Genomic DNA, 18717 nt, shown 5'->3' with positions numbered 1-18717 from the left:
ACACTCACACCTTGGCATAACTTCTTTCTCAGGCATTTGAATGAGAACCAAATCGAGAAATTCGATTTGCACGCCTTCGACTGTCTGGAGAATCTCAGCTCCCTGCTGCTAACTGGAAATCGCTTTAAGACCCTCGAGCCGGCTGTGCTGCAAAATCTGAGCAGTCTCGACTTTATGTAAGTATATACCTTAGAAACACCACGTGAGAGCGCATTAATGAGCTACACCTTTTTTTTTATACTCTGTTCACAAACTGAAAAATCGCATATTGGCGGCCTCTGTGTTCGGGCCGCAAGAGACTTGACTCTTTGCATAATACTCTATACTTGTGCCACGCCCATTTGGGCAAAGCCAAGACTTTAGTAAAATACATTGTTCCGATGCATAAGTAAATGTTATATTGCATTTGTCCAAATATATTTGTATATATTCAGGGCTCATTGATTATTTTTGGTAAAGCGGGCCATTGTAGGCTAACAATTTATGTTGTCTCAGCAAAATGTCAAAAATTTATGACAAAATCAAGGTTTGAACCAACACGTTGGTTCAAGCACGAAGCGAACTAAAAGGCAGGGCGCAAAACGAACCAACAAGACATCTTTTAAGGTTTTGCAGCCCTGGCAAATAGTCAAGCAGAGTCGTTTCGATTGACCTAAACGGTAATTAGACTGTGAGCAGAGTATGCCGCAGTCGGCTATAGCCGACTAAAGAACAACTCGTTCTGTTTGTAATTGCCATGCCGCTCTCTCTCTCTCTCTCTCTCTCTCTGACTCTCTCCCCTATCTCTTGCAGCTACTTCTCTTGGTTCCATTTGTGCCGCGCCGCGTTGCATGTACGCGTTTGTGATCCCCGCGGCGATGGCATCAGCAGCACCTTTCATCTGCTCGATAACCAGCTACTGCGCGGCAGGTAAGTGCCTGACCCCCTGACCCCCGGACCCCCCGTCACTCGAGCCAGCTTCATCCTCAAATCCTTGGGCTGCAGCTCGGCAGGCAACGTGCAACTTACGACGCCCTCTTTTATGTTTATGTTTATGTTAATTGTTTACCATTTTGCTTAGCTTTATGTTTATGTTTGTTGCATGTTGTTCGTGCTTCGTTCGTGGCAATTATTTGGCAGATACTGTTGGACAAAGCTGAATTCATGTTTTGCCGATTTACGCAACGGATCGAATTTTTAACGACCCGTTTTTTCCCCATTTTCAATAGATTCAGGGTATAAAGAATCTATCTAAGCAAGTCCAAAACAGTCTTAAAATAATATGAAAACTGTTTTAAAGGCATTTTCAAATTCATTGAATAAATTTAACTAGCCATAATGCTAAATAGTATACGTTAATTGCTTGGAATCTATTTTAATAAATATGAATCAAGCAATATATGTATTTAATCTAAGTACCAAATACTCGCAAAGTTGTAAAATTCAATGTTCAATTCCTAAGCAACTACCTACACTGACTGGCTCTAATTGCCTAACGACTGTTGAGAAAGTTTGTGTAATTTAATCAAGCGTTTTACAACACTTAATTTAGAGTTGAAAGTATTGCAGAACTAGACAGTTGGCTTTGAACTCAATTAAATGGCAAGCTCTTGAGATTTGTGCATTGCTTCAAGCGAGGGAGAGGGAGAGAGAGTGAGAGAGCGAGAATGAGAATGAGAGAGAGGGAGAGAGAGCAATGAGAATGGGCAACAGTTATTAATTTGAATTAAGCAAGCGAAGGAGCGGTTTTAAGTAAAACAATTTATGGATTGTTTTTCGCCTTAATGTTTGTATTTGAATTTGAGAATGTGTTCTTCTTGTTCTTGTTGTTTTTGTTGTATGTTGTTTTCGTAGTTGTGTTTTCGTCGTTATTATTGTCGTGCTGTTGTTGTTGTTGTTGTTGTTGTTGTTGCTGCTGCTGTTGGTCTATTTCATGATATTGGCGAAATTCATTTGGCTGCAACATCGACGGCGGAACAACCCGACGCTCAATTGTAGAGGGCACGGCGCAGGCGTTCGCGTAACACCAGCAATCGCATCTGATGCTGATGGTCCGTGCTGCCCAATGGGGCTGTCGATGGCGGCTCCACCATTAGACCGTTGCGGCCGGCGCATGGCACGCCCCCGCCTCGATTGCGCACAACCAGATCCAGATCCACGACGGCGCTAAGCTCTTGATTTTGACGCTGATACTCAAAATGCATGCCGACCACTTACAGTAAATGCAATTTGAAAATTTAGACTATTTCTCGATTTGAGTACGACAATGTACATGTAATATTATGACTGGATTTGACTATACACTGATACCATATGACAACAAATGCTCCGCACATTGCCTGCTGCCAGCTACCTACTTTGTTTCCCAATCAACAAACTATATTACAAAAAAAAAAGAAAAGGAGCTGGCTAAAACTTACTGCGGTTGCATTCAGGCCAAAGTTGAGGGTGAGAATTTTATCATTTAACTACAATCGGAATCCTCTTAAGCATCGTTTGCTGTCTCTTTTCTGGGGGTCTTTTCATTTGATTGAAAAACTCCTTCCACCATTTTTGAACATTTTAACTCTTTTTTATATTGGCGAAACTTATCATTTATATTTACACTCTAATAATAACAACTAAGTATCATCATCATAATATTACTAATGCTAATGCTAATGCTAATGATAACGACAATGCTAATGCTAATGATAATGATAATGATAATGATAATGATAATGATAATGATAATGATAATGATAATGATAATGATAATGATAATGATAATGATAATGATAATGATAATGATAATGATAATGATAATGATAATGATAATGATAATGATAATGATAATGATAATGATAATGATAATGATAATGATAATGATAATGATAATGATAATGATAATGATAATGTGAATGATAATGATAATGATAATAATAATGATAATGATAGTGACAATGCTAATGCTAATGCTAATGTGAATGATAATGATAATGATAATGATAATGATAATGATAATAATAATGATAATGATAATGATAATGATAATGATAATGATAATGATAATGATAATGATAATGATAATGATAATGATAATGATAATGATAATGATAATGATAATGATAATGATAATGATAATGATAATGATAGTGATAATGATAATGATAATGATAATGATAATGATAATGATAATGATAATGATAATGATAATGATAATGATAATGATAATGATTATGATTATGATTATGATTATGATTATGATTATGATAATGATAATGATAATGATAATGATAATTATATAGATATTTTTTTATTTTTTATTAATAATATTACTTTTATTATCACTATTATTATCGTTCATTCACTATTAATATTAGTATAATTATAATTATAAATAAGTAAGTCCACCCGGCTAATTTTAGATGCAAGCTTACAACAGCCTAGTGATAGTTTCATAGATATAAGCCGCACCCCACTTTGGGCGCCAATTGCATTGTTGGACTTGCAGTCGAAACTGGGAAAAACGCCTTTTCCATTTGGCATTTTCATTTACTGGGAAACGGACGAGCGGACGGGCAGCACTTGTCATCAGCTGCTTACGTGGCTGAGTGATTATCTGGTTGCTGGCTGCCCTGCCACAGTGGGACGTGAGTGGCTAATGTAGACGCTGCCAAGTGCCACGCCCCCCGTCCATGCCCACTGTGGCATTGCCTTGTGTGAAAATGAAAATTACGTTATTCCTTCGGTTTTCCTCCAGTTTGTTTGTTTGTTTTGCTTACATTTACACGCTCTGCGTGCTGTCTGAGTTTTGAGTTTTTCACTTTTCCCGCTGCCAACTCTGGCAAGTTGTCTAATGTGAGTTTGAGTATGTGTTTGAGTACACTCATTCGACTACTCGCTCGTCTACTCATTTTCCTGTTCGTATAAGCTGCAAAGCAAATATCAGCAGATACAACTAGTGTGCATGTGTGTGTGTGTGTGTCTGCATGACTGCGAATGCCTGCACGTTGGGCAGCCGTGGGATGTGCCTGCTGCATTATTTGTATACCCTTAAAGGGAGTATTGTAATATTGTCATGAGTAGCAGACATTTCCAACACTAGGCATATATATATTCCTGATCAGCATCAACAGACGTGATGATATAGCCACATTGTCTGTCCCTCTGCTCTCAGTTTTAATTCTTCAGAAATTTAACATTATATAGAATTTTATCGGATCCCTATACCCTTTAGCTGATATATAGCTGAATGGAAAACTTCTCTAGATATCTGAACCAAACATGGCACTAAGAAGTTCCAGCATGCTCCTTAAATACAGGTCAACTCTTATCGACAGCGTAATACTTTATCGTAGAGGTAAACTTCTCTCGTTTTCAAGATTTCAAATTCGGCAATTGCGAGAGATCTGTTATCATATTTGCATGACTTAATGACTTGGACTTCTAAATCATATGATATATATATACAATATAGCTGGAATCATTTGACAAATCGGAAAGCTTGCCTATTAAAGTATTTCCACCTGTCTGCTAGTATATTTGATCTTCGGTGTGCTGAATATAACCATTATTTCTGGTTTTTTTTAATTTTTTTTTTTCAGTTGACGCTTTCATAAAAATTTAACACTCTTCCACAGTGCTTTGTTTGTTTTTTCCACTTTATCTGCTCTGCCTGGCGGGAGGTGTCATTGTTCCCACTATCTGCCAATTTGAGCCACACTTTGTCCGCCTTCTCGAATTTTGTCCGCCAATTTCGGGCGATATTTGAGCGCACGTAAGAATTTCAAGCTAAGGACACACACACACTTCATTATATATATATATATATATAAATAGTTGCATATCCATTCGATCGAAATCTTCGTATTACGCTTGAAAAACTTTTAAAAGGCATTTAAACGCGTTTCGCTCTGTCATCAGCTTGAAAGAAGGCCTGACTTCTGCACAGCTTAACTAACAACAATGCAGGTGGCAACCCTTACAAAATAGTGTTGCACAACAGCTTAAAAGTGTCTGCAAACAACTGAGAAGCGGTTTCCTGTGTCTCCATTACAGTTAACAACCACTTTAACATGTTGTTAAACTTGATGGAGCTTTGCTAAGGTGGTTGGTAGGTTATTTTTTCTGAAATCAATTGACATCTTGTCTAGATGTTGAACAGAGAAATAAACTTAAGGTGAGTTGAGTAATAATCATAAGGCATGCGGAATATTATAATTTTTGCCGTTCTACTACCAGGCACACAAATAAAAAGCTATCAAGCTGTATCAAGCTTCATCAGTCAAAATAAATGCTTAAAGCTCACTCGCAGAGAACTTTTAAAGCCAAGCTTTATGATGAGCTGAATGTTTATTCCAGGCCAGAAAGCTCTCTCAAAGCGTATTCCAACAGAGCTTGCAATATTTAAAGCTATACATTAATATTACTTTTATTTTACTCAGCTCACTATTAAGCTTAAAGTCTACGTTTACGCTCAGAGCTCGTTTCAAGCTTAACGCTTAGCAATGAGCCGAACAAAATTAAGCATATTCTTAGCTTTAAAGCTTGCACTCTAGCTCAAAGCGCACTTTGAAAATATAAATGACATTAGCGGATTTTAATCAAGCTTCAGCTTAAACTAAAAGTTCAGCTTAAGGCTTTTAGCTCACATAGTCCAAGGGTTGCAGGCTACAAGTGTTCTATGAAAAATGTCATCAAGCTCAGAATAACTACTAAAGACTTATACAAATTTAAATAAATTTATTGTAATGTGTACAATTAAGCTCCTTCAACAAGAAAAATCTTGCTAATAAGCTGTGTATGCAATTAAATTAAGCTCCCGCTCTCTCCATCTAAGCAATCGCTTTAAAGCTCAACTTTAAGCCACACTTTGGGCAAGTGTCATTCAATTATAAATATTAGTGTGTGGGAAGAAGTCCTTGTCTTTACTTTAGCATTAACCCAGCAACGTGTCATGATTTTTGCTTGTAAGGCAAATGAATGGATGACAGGACACTTGAAGCTGGCATAAATTACAGTCCCATTGCTAACTGGCTACCACTTCCCAGCCCTCCTCTTCCCCCCTAACCCCTCACACTATCTTGGCAATCATCGTAAGTAGAAGGGTAGCATTCAGAATTGTCCTCGACAGCAGCTGGCGGATGCGGAATGCCAACTACTAGTGTGCGCCGTGTCCTGGCAACCAAATCATAATTCCACGAACAAACAGCAGCAACTATGAATGCAATAATGAGCACCCAGACACTTGACAATTGTGCGCCACACACACACCCACACACACCCACACACTCTGTGGCACAAAGGCGGCTACACCTAATTGGCCAATAACATTGAGTTGGCGTTTGAGGCGGGGTGCGACGTGTTTGGGCACTTAAATTTGCTTTAATTGCCTAAATTTATGGCAATTGATATTCCGTTTGCATACGCACTGTGGGTGCTCCTCTCTCTCTCTCTCTCTCTCTCTCTCTCTCTCTCTCTTTCTTTTTATCTACAATTTACCCCACTTCTGTCTGTCTCTCTTCATCCCTCTCTATACATATTTGTATACAACTTACGGCCGTTTTTACTTTCACGTTTTTTGCTTTCAATTATCGATATCATCACCCATTCCACCCATTTTCCGCCCGTGGAAAGTTTAAATCTCCCGTACCATCTTGTGTTTCACGTCTATTTTCCACCCATTTTACAAAATTGTAACATTTAAATCTACACGGAAACTCACTCAACGTCTCAAGATAGTTTTGGCATAGATATTTGAAAGCGGGGTTGAAGTCCATCGAATTAAGACCCAAAGACCTTTGAAAAGAATTAAGAAGACGATTAAATTGAAACGAAAAGATGATATGCAACCATTTTCCGCCAATTTTTCACATGTGTGAGTGGAATTTTTGAAAACAAAGAAACACGTTATCATAAAGTTGAATGTATAAAAAGCCTAAACCTATAACCCTACAATCTTTGATTTTTTATTTTCCACCCAGGGCAGTGGATTTTCGAAACAAGTCTCAAATGAATTTTCACATCAATCTTTGTAAATAAGTATTAAGCTGATCGAATTAAAAGTCGGAAGTCTATAGGAAGCAACTTAAAGCTGAGACCATACAAACTTTGAACTCAATTTTCCACGACGTAGGGTGAATTTTCAGAGAAGCGTGAAACACGTCTAAAATGCAAGTTTCTCCCCACTTCAAATTAGTCCTGTAAAAAATGCAGCTTCCCAGCTCTAACACCTTGGGCTGTGCTTTGATCACCAGTCAGTCAATCAATCTGACAGTCAGTCAATCAATCTGACAGTCAGTCAATCAATCTGACAGTCAGTCAATCAGTTTCATCTACATAGATATTTGCCTTTGTTTCTTCACAGCGTTTGGATCATGGCCTCGATTGCGGTGGTGGGCAATCTGCTCGTCCTGGCCGGCCGTTATTTTTACAAATCTCGCAGCAATGTGGAGCACTCGCTTTACTTGCGCCACCTGGCGGTCAGTGACTTCCTCATGGGCATCTACCTGACGCTCATCGCCTGCGCGGACATCAGCTTTCGCGGCCAGTACATACGGCACGAGGAATCCTGGCGGCACAGCGGACTCTGCGCCTTTGCAGGTGTGTGCCCCCGGGTTCCCCTCTGATCCGCCGCCTTCCACCAATATAATCCCATTTCTTGCAGGCTTTCTGAGCACCTTCAGCTGTCAGTCCTCCACCTTGCTGCTAACCCTGGTCACCTGGGATCGCCTGATGTCTGTCACACGGCCATTGAAGCCGCGCGATACGGAAAAGATTCGGTAAGCTACAAATTTAGATGCATTCTGGCGAAAAATTGCTGAAAAAGTGCCAAAGTATTTCAAGCATTAAACGAACATTACACCTATTTAGTATCGGTAAAAAACAGTCGAACCTAAATCTGAACCAAACAATATTTTTTGAGAAAAAGAATTGCTTAGGGAAAATTAAAAATCAATAATAAAATAATAAATATATGATATAATAATAATAATAATAATAATAAATATTCACTTGAAAGAACCAGATTATTTTGTTCAAAGCAAGAAGAAAAACAAAGTTTGAGCCAAAAGAGTCTGACGTAAAGGCAAGAAATTGTTGCTAGCCTCGAACCAAATTTAACAAATAATCACATGAAAAAGATTTCCTACCATTTAGCCAATTAGGTGTTAGTTTCAGGCTTCATATCTATACCCTAGGGAGAGTTCCACAAGTTAAGAAAGCTTTATAGCTAACAGGTAGCTAAACATGTTTTCGTAGCATACTTTTTGGGGCGGAAGATACACATGTCATGTTTAAAACATAAAATACAAGAATTCTTAAAAGCCTTTGACTTGTTTGAAAGTATTCAAGATTCAGTAGAACAACTTAAATATATAATTCTATTAAAGTCTTTTGTATTTTCTTTTGAAGCGACTTTAGACTCTATTTGTCTTACAAACTTTTCTATCTTTTAATATCAATATCTCTTTTTGTAACCTTTTTAATTAAATGTTTATAGCACTGCCAAATAGTTATATATTATCATAAGCTGACGCTGCAGTGTTGTGAAACGCAAATGATTTGGGATAAGCAACGTTTAAAATGTGCATTTTATAACACTACTAAATAGTTTATAATTATCGCAGTCTCAGTGCAGTGCTGTGAAACGCAATTGATTTGTGTTCAAAACTCTTTGCTCACGCTGCAGTGTTGTGTAACGCAAATGAATCTATCAAACCCTATTTTTCGCTTTCAGAATTGTTTTGCGCTTGCTGCTGGTGTGGGGCATCAGCTTTGGACTGGCCGCAGCCCCGCTGCTGCCCAACGACTACTTTGGCGCTCATTTCTACGGCAACAACGGCGTCTGCCTCTCGCTGCACATACACGATCCCTACGCCAAGGTGAGCATGCAAAGGGGAATCGAATGGAAAGTATTTACTCGGTTATTTGACAGGGCTGGGAGTACTCGGCGCTGCTGTTCATCTGCATCAACACGATCTCGCTTATCTTCATACTCTTCTCGTATGTGCGCATGCTGCAGGCGATTCGCGACTCCGGCGGCGGCATGCGGAGCACGCACAGCGGACGCGAGAGTGTGGTGGCCACGCGGTGAGTCGATTGGCGGCAAGTCTAGCCCGAAGGTAGCTCGCGAGTCCAGAGAGACGCGTTTCCTCTGTCATCAGCTTGAAAGAAGGGCTGACTTCTGCACAGCTAAAGTAACCACAATGCGAGTGGCAATCCTTACAAAATAGTGTTGCACAACAGCTTAAAAGTGTCTGCCAACAACTGAGAAGCGTTTTCTTGTGTCTCCATTACAGTTAACAAGCACTTTAACATGTTGTTAAACTTGATAGAGCTTTGCTAAAGTGCTTGGTAGTTCTGCTCCTTTTTGAAGTCAGCTGAGATTATCTATCTGTTACGCTGGGAAATTATCTTAGGACTCTTTGAAAGGAGAATCTTTGAAAATGGAACATGGCTTTGCATAAGGGTTCTTAAACGACCTAGCAGGGCATTTATAACCATACGTGTAAAGCTTCCTACTTTCATATTCCCTATTTTAGGTATAATAGACATCATTGTAATAAAAAAAACGCCCATATTCGTTTGTTACAGACTCCATATTTTTTCGACTCAAAAAAACTTTAAGCTTGCAACTTTTTTAGGAACTTCGAATAGTTAGAGCACAGACCTATTTGTAGCTTCCACAGTTTTGAAACGAACAAATTCTATCTGTAGATTTGGTTTCTCTACAATTTTGCAAGATAAATTACGAATTTTTTGTACTCAAATCAAGTAGAAATATTTTGAACAAAAACAAATCAATTTGCACATTTTACGCTAATTTTTAGTATTCGAATTCAGGTTATAACCGTTTTAATTTTTACTGTGATCAAGATAGCTTAAATCCTTATTTAGGAATATTCTGGGATGGAAATAAATAGAAATTTTCCAAGAAGAATTCTCAATAGAATTTATCGTGCGATATTCTTTAAGCGTAAAGTTCTGATCAGAATTATTTTCACAAGAATCTCAATACTTTCTACGCCTACAGTTTGAAAGTCATTCTAGTTACTTACAGTTTGACAATCAGCCAGACAATAATGAAAGCAGACACTTTTCGGGTAGTTGGCAGCTGCTTTTACGCCGTGAACAGAACAGAGTATTGTGCAGTCGGTTAGCGTCGACTGCAATGTTTGCTTGCTTTTCTTTTTCATTGCAGTTTTGCCATCATTGTGACCACAGACTGCGCCTGCTGGCTGCCCATTATAGTGGTCAAGGTGGCCGCATTGTCAGGTAACCCAATATCGCTTACTCGCTCGCATTTGTGGGCTCGTCTGACTGACGTGATGCTGTGCTCTTCTAGGCTGTGCCATCTCGCCCGATCTGTACGCCTGGCTGGCGGTGCTGGTGCTGCCGGTTAACTCGGCGCTAAATCCGGTGCTCTACACGCTGACAACGGCCGCGTTTAAGCAGCAGCTGCGCCGATATTGTCACACGCTGCCCACCTGCTCGCTGGGTAACAATGAGACGCGCTCCCAGACGCAAACCGGCTACGAGTCCGGTCTGAGCGTCAGTTTGGCGCATTTGGGCGGCGGCGCCGGAGGCATTGGAGGATCCGGGCGCAAGCGCATGTCGCACAGGCATATGAGCTACCTGTAGATAGCTGACGGGACTGTGCAGCGCGATTTTATCCACATGTGATCTAAATAGTTAAATTTTAATATAATTCTATCAAATATACAAACGTGTAATTAAATACATATATTTGGAATTTTGCTGCGCAAAAAAGAAAACGAGACATATTGGTTTCTTAATGGATTTCTCAAACTGGGTTAAAAAAGAAACCCAAAACTAACCTCAAAAGTTGTTCAACTGTAAATGCAGGCACAGTTACGCCTGCAGAATAACCTCAAAAGTTGAGTGCATTTACAGTAACTTGTAATGCTAAGGGCTTGTGTATTTGTGTGTGAGTGAGTGTGAATGCGGGTATGGGTGTCCGCCTGGACAGGTGTGGTAGCAACTGTTGCTACTGATTGCCCTGCGACTCGGTGGCAATGTTGACATTGCTCTGGACATGATATGGTCCCTCATTGACGTAGGCGGTGAAGCGCACCGTTTCGGTGGCCGTGAACTCGCTGCTGACCGACAGCTGTTCCATAATCTTCCACTTCAGATACTTGACATCCTTGTGCAGATCGGGCTGACGCGAGAGCAAAAATTCAATGGCACCCGCTGTGCCCTGCACAGCTTTGATGCCCCATTGGTATTGGCAGAGGGTCTTCAGCAGGCCCAGCGCGGCCAGCTGGAGATCGGGAAATGGTGTATGCAGCAGCTCCATGATGTGGTTCAGCTGCTGGCCACTGGCAAAGCATTCGTACCAGTTCTTCAAAATGGTGCTGCAACAACAAAGAAGAGGAATAGAAACAGTTAGTGGCAGTGCCAGCTACTCATAGGGGCCAAGGGCCAACTCATGCCCACCTCAACTCAGAGCTGGCCGGCGTCTCCTGGGTAAAGATGATATCCAGAGAGTTGAGCAAGCGTATTTTGAGCGGCGGCGAGAGACTTTTGGTGTAGTCGGCATACTTGCGCAATGTTTGCTGCATGGCGGGCTGGAACTGGGCATGCATTAGCTTCTTGCCCTGCACCGAGCTCGCCAGATTGGCCAGCGTGTCCATGGCCGTGGGCAGGACAGCCTCATCGCCGGACTTAAGCAGCTCAAACAGGCAGGCCAGCATGTGCGGATAGCCGACGATGATCTTTTGCGGCTGCACTGCAGCCACTTTACCAAAGAACTTCATGATGCTGGGTATGAGCAGGGTGTCCAACGGATGCTCCTCGATGCGTTGCACGCGACTGCTGATGATTTCGAAGACGCGACGTCGCTCCATATAGCTGAGGCCGTGATTCTGCTCGGCCAAAGGCACCAGTATCTCCAGCACGCTCGCCTGCAGCAGCACATCATCGTTGTCCAGCTCGCCGAGCGCTGCATCCAGTATGAACTCGACGGAGCTGAGAGAATCGGCGCTACGCTTGGCTAGCATCACTCCCAGCTCGTAGGCGCGACAGCGTACCACTTCGTTCTGTTGCAGCAGCTGCACCAGCTTGGACTGGACACCGGCATCGTTAAGCCATTGGCTGAGCACAATGGTCAGTATGTTGATGGCGGCGGCGCTGCACTGCGTCTCCGTCTGTTGTAGCTCGTCTAGCACATAGACGAGCAGCTCGTTGCTGGGCAGCGTCTGTATTTCGCTGGCGGTAGTCTGGCGGCGCAGCTCCTTTAGCAGATTGTTAAGCACCAAGGCACGCAGGGCGGGATTGGAATGATGCAGCGCGGGGTTGAGCAGCTGCGGCAGATTCGCATCGCTCATGTCCAGCTGCAGCTGGTCCAGGCAGCTGCCTATAAAATCAGTGGACATATTCACCAGCGGCTCTTTGTCAGCATCCTCGACGATGGCGCATTCGTAGAGCGCCGGCGCACGCAGCAGCGACTCAATTATGTGGCGCGGCAGGGCCGATTGTTTGTTGATTTTCGTAAACATACTGGTGAGCGTCTCCATGCGCTTGCCCTTTGCATTCAGCTCACGCAAATTGGTTTGCCACCATTCCTCCTCCATTCTATGCTCGTTGCGTTTCTCTGCTTTGGTTACGAAAACAAAAACTTTCAACTTTTATATTAAATGAAAATAATAAAAGTCAAGCAACTGAGTGCTTATCGATAAAACTGTGACAGCCAAAGCCGCTAGTCACTGTCAGTGTGACCGGACATTATGCAGGCATAAAATACCCAAAACTATCATATATTTGTAAAATGTACCACTTAGGTGTGTATTGATAAGAAATAAATATATTTTAGGATATTAATATAGATTTAAATTATACAAGCCACATCTTAACCGAAAAATTCGATTTTAAATTCCTATTACGTAACAGAAATTAAATGCGCCGGACGAGATTGGAAGCAACGCAGAGTGCAATAGCATTAAAGTATAAGTATCGGCAAATATATATATACTCATCGATATGTGGGTATTTATTCAACAGCCCAACTATCGATAGCGACTTTGTATATATTACAACTCTAAGTTCGACGCCATTTTACAGACTTTTTTTTGTGACGCAGCGTTGTTGTAATAAAAAAGGTTGTAATTTTCTTGAACTGCAGCAATTGCCAAGTAATTTAACGCAAAGCAGAATTAAAAATGTCGCAACGCTTTGCGCCTGGCCAAGCGCCGGTGCAGTCGCGCTACCAGCCACCACCCCAATCGCCTGGCATGCGTCCCTACCCACCAGTCACCGGCACCACTTTCCCGGTAAGTGCAAATCAATCATCGATTAATTGCCAATTTTCACTCTTGGTTTTTTTTTCATTCATTTTTTGCGTGCAGCCACGCGGCTTTCCGCTACATCCGAATACAACGCAGCCAGTGCCCGGCAGCGTTACCGCTCCCGTTGGCCCCGGCCCCGCGCTGCTGCAGCGCACTACCCAGCCCAGTTTCCAGAGCGGATTGCGCGGCAGCGGTTCCGGTGGTGCTGGCGGCGGCGGTGGCAGCAAACGCTCGGCGGAGTCACGTAGCCTAAACAGCGGTCCCAACAAGGGCGAGTTTGTAGCTGGCGCCAAAAAGAAGAAGAAATTGGCGGACAAAATATTGCCCCAAAAGGTGCGCGACCTAGTGCCGGAATCTCAGGCGTACATGGATCTACTAACATTTGAACGGAAACTGGACGCTACCATCATGCGCAAACGCCTGGATATACAGGAGGCGCTCAAGCGACCGATGAAGCAAAAGCGCAAGCTGCGCATCTTTATTTCGAATACATTCTACCCGAGTAAGGAGCCGAGCAATGATGGGGACGAGGGCGCCGTTGCCTCCTGGGAGCTGCGTGTGGAGGGGCGTCTGCTGGAGGACGGCAAGGGTGATCCCAATACAAAGATCAAGCGCAAATTCTCATCGTTCTTCAAATCGCTGGTCATCGAACTGGACAAGGAGCTGTATGGGCCAGATAATCATCTGGTGGAATGGCATCGCACACACACCACACAGGAAACGGATGGGTTTCAGGTGAAACGGCCTGGCGATCGCAATGTGCGCTGCACCATCCTGCTGCTGCTCGACTACCAGCCGCTGCAGTTCAAACTGGATCCGCGCCTGGCCCGGCTGCTGGGCGTGCACACACAGACGCGGCCCGTCATCATCTCGGCGCTGTGGCAGTACATCAAGACGCACAAGCTGCAGGATGCCCACGAGCGGGAGTATATCAATTGTGACAAATATTTGGAGCAGATCTTCAGCTGTCAGCGCATGAAATTTGCGGAGATACCACAGCGACTGAATCCGCTGCTCCATCCGCCAGATCCGATTGTCATCAATCATTTCATTGAGAGCGGCGCGGAGAACAAACAGACCGCCTGCTACGATATCGATGTGGAGGTGGACGACACGCTCAAGACCCAAATGAATAGCTTTTTGATGAGCACCGCCAGCCAGCAGGAGATCCAGGGCTTGGACACAAAGATACACGAGACCGTCGATACAATCAATCAAATGAAAACAAATCGCGAGTTCTTTCTCAGCTTTGCCAAGGATCCGCAAATGTTTATCCATCGCTGGATCATCAGCCAGACGCGAGACCTTAAGGTGAGTTAACACAAATATGCTTGATCTGGATATCTTCTCTAATCCCCTAAACTGTTTGCCCCGCAGCTCATGACCGATGTGGTGGGCAATCCGGAAGAGGAGCGACGCGCCGAGTTCTACTATCAGCCCTGGACGCACGAGGCCGTGTCGCGCTACTTCTTCACCAAGGTCAATCAGAAGCGCGCCGAACTGGAGCAGGCCCTGGGCATACGTAACGGCTAAGCGAGTGTCCTGTTAATCCCTGTCGAACCGCACGACATGGCACGGCAAACTCCCTTTTCCTTCGGCAGTTTAGTTTAAGCTCTAATGCTACTATATATACTATACATAATTAAATCATTTTTTTGCCAACAACAAAACACAGCTCCAGCTGCAAAAAAATAAACAAAAAACCTAATACAAATAGATCAATATGTGAGCACACCCCCAGTGTATCCCAGTCAGGATCATTAAATGTATCTGAGGGCCCATCAAAATGCTTAATACGTTGGAAATCGTCGCTTGGCGCCGAACATAAACATGTTCCATTAAAAAATCAAGACAAACCCCTGAACAGCTTTGAGATAAAATAATATTCCATATTCTAACTGGATGTGCCGTCTTTTATCCTCCAACTTGGGAAAGTGCTAGCCATTATTCAAATTGTCCAGCAAATAGTTATTATTATTATTTTAAGCAGCATTTGTGGTTCCCACTGTAACTGTCCGACTACCCTCTATTTATGCTAGGCCATCTTTATGGATATTTCAGGATAACAAATGACATTGATGAGAATCAAAGAAATGTATCGAGTACTTTTTCCCGGTTAATTCCATAAATATTAATTATATTAGCAATGTTTTTCTCAACAGATTGTTACCATGTGCGAGATTTATCTACTCCCATATCATATGATCTAGTAATGTGCTCTAATGATGGGACTTTGCTCCTTACTTTCCTTACTTGGGATATTTTGAAAAGCAGACAATATATTAATTCTCAACCGTTGCTATATAATAAAATGTTCCGATGTTAACAAGAGATTGTGTTTATATTGGTAGTATAAAGAGAACGTTTTTTTTCGACAAATTTAAACCCATTTTCGACCGAAAGCTACAGCTATATGTTATCGTGGTCCGATCTGGCCGATTCTAGACATATTTACTGCCTGCTTGGGAAACTTGTCTGCGAAGCAACGGGAAAAATGAACATATCGACCCCGACTAATCAAGAATATACCTTCTTCTATGCGTCAGCCAACTCGTGGGTAAATTATAATTCCTCCAGGGATGATGCCTGCCGCTCCGCCTGCTCTATATACAGGTTATACAAATTTGTGGCGACACTTCTAATTTCTCTCTTAACTTTCCTATCTGAAGGATCAAACCGAAAGGGCACTCAAATCTGAGGGCGTGCATTGGATAAAAATACCAATTAAAAATTCGAGGGGGGGAAACAAATGTTAAGTGGAGGCGCTTGCATTTGCTACAATAAACACTTACATGGGTGAGTGTGTGTGTGTGTGTGTGTGTGTGTTTCTCTGTGTGTAGGGTATATTGATTACAGCCAATGGTTGCAACTATTTGCTAAACAAATCGACGGAATATGCAGCTACTTAGCATTGTGATGTCATGGCTTTAGTCGCGCTTGGGGCGAGACCCTGAGCCGGTGCCCCTGGAGGCTGGCGGCGTCTCATCAATGGCCATGCCCGTATCGACGCGTGTTGCGTCCACCGGATAGAGCCAGCGCTGATACAAATAGATAAGGAACACAATATCGTCGCGCAGGCAGGCGACACGATGAGCCGTCGGCATGGTGATGATGAAGGCAAAGAAGTCGTCGATGAACGTATTGAAGGCCTTGTACATGAAGGCGCGCCAGGGCAGAGCCGCCACAGACTTGAGCTTGTAGTTGACAAACAGCTGCGGCAGCATGAACAGAAACCCGAAAGCATAGACGCCATTCACCAGCGAGTTGAGGGTCCAGCTGTACCAGGAGCGATGCGGCTGATACAACAGCGAATAGACGGCGCCGCCCAGGCACAGCGGATACAGCAGATAGCTGAGATAGCGCATGCCCTCCCGATCGAACTGCTGCGTCTGCTGCTCGGCCAGTTGGCCAGCGGCGGGCTGTGCTTGCCCGTTGCGCTGATCCACCTCCTCCAGTTTGCGGCTGATGAACGAGCTGAAGCTCAGCTCGAGCCGCAATATCTTCTTGCATTTCCACAGCTCGATCAGGGTGCCGAGGCCGACGGGCACCAGCACCAGATAGGATGTCTGCTCGTCGAGCAGATACAGAAAGATGATGATCTGCGAGAAGGCGCGCCAGAGTGTGGTGCGCGTGGACAAGCCCTCGTAGGATCGCTTCTGGCGCCAAAAGGACACGTCGTTCTTGAAGCTCAGAAAGTCGAAGAGCATCTGTTGCGGCAGGGAGCAAGTGCAGCAGTTAAATACATAGTAATTAAATGTTATATATGATGGCTACTTACGTGTATGCTGGACACGAAGATGGTGCCGCAGAGCAGGTACACATTCGTATCGGAGAAGATGCCCTTGACCTCGTCAATGTCCTTGCTGGCAAATCCGATCGTCTGCAGCGCCTGTGTGGCATGCTCCATGAGCAGCATCAGGCGCAGCTTGCCCACGCCGACGGGCTTGTAATGGAAGTTGAATGTGAATTCGGTGGTGTTGCTCGTCACGGCAACCAGATCCTTGAGCCGTGTATTGAACATGTCCGTCTGCAGTATGGGCAGTATTTGTTGCATGCGATTCACGCGTATCAGCTGGGCCATCTCTGGCGGCACGTCCGCCTGCGAGAGCGCAAACAGATCCGTCAGCAGCGTCACGTACACATCGCTCCGTATGTGTGTGATGGGTAGACCAGACTTGCTCCGCTCGCCGGGCACAGATGCCGACTTGGCAGGCGCCGGCGATGATGATGATGATGAGGAGGACGACGACGACGACGACGACGACGACGACGACTGCTTCTCGCCATCGCCCAGCAGATTGAAGGCCTCCGCACGCGGCAACATATACTCGCACATGCTGAGCGTATGCAGCACGGTGGGCCCCTCGCGGCGCAGGGTGCGCCACTCGAGCGGCTCACCCTCCAGAGCCAGCACCACATGCAAGTAGAGCGTGCCGTTGCGGCGCGTCTTGAGCGGCACATCCAGCTTAAAGTCCTGATCAAAGGGTTTGCCGTAATCGAAGCGCTTCGTCTTGTACAAGTCCTGCACCTCCGAGGCAATCGGATTACGTGTCAGCGAACTGAACAGCGCCAGCTGCAGCCGCGGCCGCTCCGCCAGGAAGGATGTGTAGCAGGGCGAATCGCTGCACTTTAGCGTCGTGAAGAGCTGCGACATTTGGTATATGGAATGCAGGATGTAGGCTAAAAACGCCACGCCCACCAGCGTCGAGATCGAAGGCATGGCCATGACGCGGTGTGCCGCCAGCTGATGAGGATGTCCGTGCTGCCAACGCCCTGAGCTGAGGATGCGAATGAGTCGAAAGGCGCTGGTGTTTGGCGTTGGCAATTGAAAATTGGAAAAGTCTCTCAATTAATGCACATCGAAGTGCGCTAAATGCCGGCGTAGCTATTTCAGTGTTGCACAACGTTCCCGACTGGTGTTGCACAGTGGGCAATGGCTCTGAGCTTACGCTACGCTCCCCACACAGAAACAAATGTTTGTGGGGCTTCTCTTTTTTTTAATTTCGACTTGATTTGTTGGGTGCTTTAATCCAGCGGCGCAATGATGACAACTGACGCAACCTTTTCTACATTTTCTCCAACTGATGTGTTGCAAAAATAACCGTTAATTGAGTTAAGCTTCGTCGAAGCACTAAAAAATACCAAAAACTGTCGGAGCTACACCACACTCAGCAGAGGGCCAACAAAATATGCTGATTTAAACTTGTGAATTTTGTTCTTTAATTAACTTGTTTACAGTGCTTCAAAATTCAAACATTTTATTAAAAGCCATTGCATAGAAAGGCTACTACAAATATTCATTGTTTCAAAGCACAACTAATTATTTAGATCAGATAAATTTTCGCCAGCCCTGATTGGGCATTTGTTTCGTTGAGTAATGTGACCAGCTATCGTGCAGTTAATTCGATAAGAATCGAATTTAAATTGAAGTTATCCGTTTTTTATATAT

The 18717-nt window shown here is 43.7% G+C and overlaps 4 protein-coding genes across 5 annotated transcripts in view; 2 read left to right on the top strand and 2 right to left on the bottom strand.

Moving 5' to 3' along the window:
* Lgr4 (Leucine-rich repeat-containing G protein-coupled receptor 4) overlaps positions 1-10757 on the top strand; it is a 41626-nt gene extending 30869 nt beyond the window's left edge. Inside the window, exons 11-18 of the mRNA XM_064691227.1 lie at positions 33-176; positions 793-909; positions 7328-7563; positions 7628-7742; positions 8699-8843; positions 8897-9051; positions 10163-10236; positions 10307-10757. Coding sequence (XP_064547297.1) covers positions 33-176; positions 793-909; positions 7328-7563; positions 7628-7742; positions 8699-8843; positions 8897-9051; positions 10163-10236; positions 10307-10602 — 1282 coding nt within the window. The 3' untranslated portion in view covers positions 10603-10757. The remainder of the gene's footprint in view (positions 1-32; positions 177-792; positions 910-7327; positions 7564-7627; positions 7743-8698; positions 8844-8896; positions 9052-10162; positions 10237-10306) is intronic.
* Positions 10690-12689, bottom strand: LOC135434611 (26S proteasome non-ATPase regulatory subunit 5). Its single transcript, XM_064691229.1, has 2 exons — positions 11422-12689; positions 10690-11339 (listed from the first exon to the last, which is right to left on the bottom strand). The coding sequence occupies exons 1-2, from the start codon at positions 12555-12557 to the stop codon at positions 10970-10972; spliced, it is 1506 nt and encodes a 501-aa protein (XP_064547299.1). The 5' UTR covers positions 12558-12689; the 3' UTR covers positions 10690-10969.
* A 356-nt stretch (positions 12690-13045) lies between these two features.
* On the top strand, positions 13046-14982 carry Bap60 (Brahma-associated protein 60). Its single transcript, XM_064691228.1, has 3 exons — positions 13046-13253; positions 13329-14579; positions 14646-14982. Exons 1-3 carry the CDS (start codon positions 13143-13145, stop codon positions 14799-14801), a joined length of 1518 nt encoding a protein of 505 aa, XP_064547298.1. The 5' UTR covers positions 13046-13142; the 3' UTR covers positions 14802-14982.
* Positions 14983-15590: 608 nt separating this feature from the next.
* LOC135434607 (lipid scramblase CLPTM1L) lies at positions 15591-18499 on the bottom strand. Of its 2 annotated transcripts, XR_010437261.1 has the most exons (3): positions 17047-18499; positions 15798-16975; positions 15591-15743 (listed from the first exon to the last, which is right to left on the bottom strand). XR_010437261.1 is itself a non-coding variant. In XM_064691226.1 (2 exons), exons 1-2 carry the CDS (start codon positions 17992-17994, stop codon positions 16196-16198), a joined length of 1728 nt encoding a protein of 575 aa, XP_064547296.1. In that variant the 5' UTR covers positions 17995-18499; the 3' UTR covers positions 15591-16195. The 2 variants fall into 2 exon arrangements, 1 of the variants encoding a protein (XP_064547296.1); XM_064691226.1 differs by having other exon boundaries at positions 15591-16975.
* Between the last annotated feature and the right edge of the window lie 218 nt (positions 18500-18717).

Source organism: Drosophila montana, unplaced genomic scaffold, assembly GCF_035044405.1.
Source record: "Drosophila montana isolate Dmon_TW-CO22-7 unplaced genomic scaffold, ASM3504440v1 contig_3416_1, whole genome shotgun sequence".
Lineage (NCBI taxonomy): Eukaryota > Metazoa > Arthropoda > Insecta > Diptera > Drosophilidae > Drosophila > Drosophila montana.
Note: the sequence above shows the minus strand (reverse complement) of the source record. Positions and strands in the feature narration are given on the sequence as shown.

Excerpts from the sequence above, each read along its gene's own strand:
- LOC135434607 (XM_064691226.1), bottom strand. The coding sequence starts at position 17,994 with ATGGCCATGCCTTCGATCTCGACGCTGGTGGGCGTGGCGTTTTTAGCC. Across the intron at positions 16,976-17,046 it reads TCTTCGTGTCCAGCATACAC|ATGCTCTTCGACTTTCTGAG; the intron begins GTAAGTAGCCAT and ends CTGCCGCAACAG.
- LOC135434611 (XM_064691229.1), bottom strand. The coding sequence starts at position 12,557 with ATGGAGGAGGAATGGTGGCAAACCAATTTGCGTGAGCTGAATGCAAAG. Across the intron at positions 11,340-11,421 it reads CCGGCCAGCTCTGAGTTGAG|CACCATTTTGAAGAACTGGT; the intron begins GTGGGCATGAGT and ends TTGTTGTTGCAG.
- Bap60 (XM_064691228.1), top strand. The coding sequence starts at position 13,143 with ATGTCGCAACGCTTTGCGCCTGGCCAAGCGCCGGTGCAGTCGCGCTAC. Across the intron at positions 13,254-13,328 it reads TCACCGGCACCACTTTCCCG|CCACGCGGCTTTCCGCTACA; the intron begins GTAAGTGCAAAT and ends TTTTGCGTGCAG. Across the intron at positions 14,580-14,645 it reads GCCAGACGCGAGACCTTAAG|CTCATGACCGATGTGGTGGG; the intron begins GTGAGTTAACAC and ends TTTGCCCCGCAG.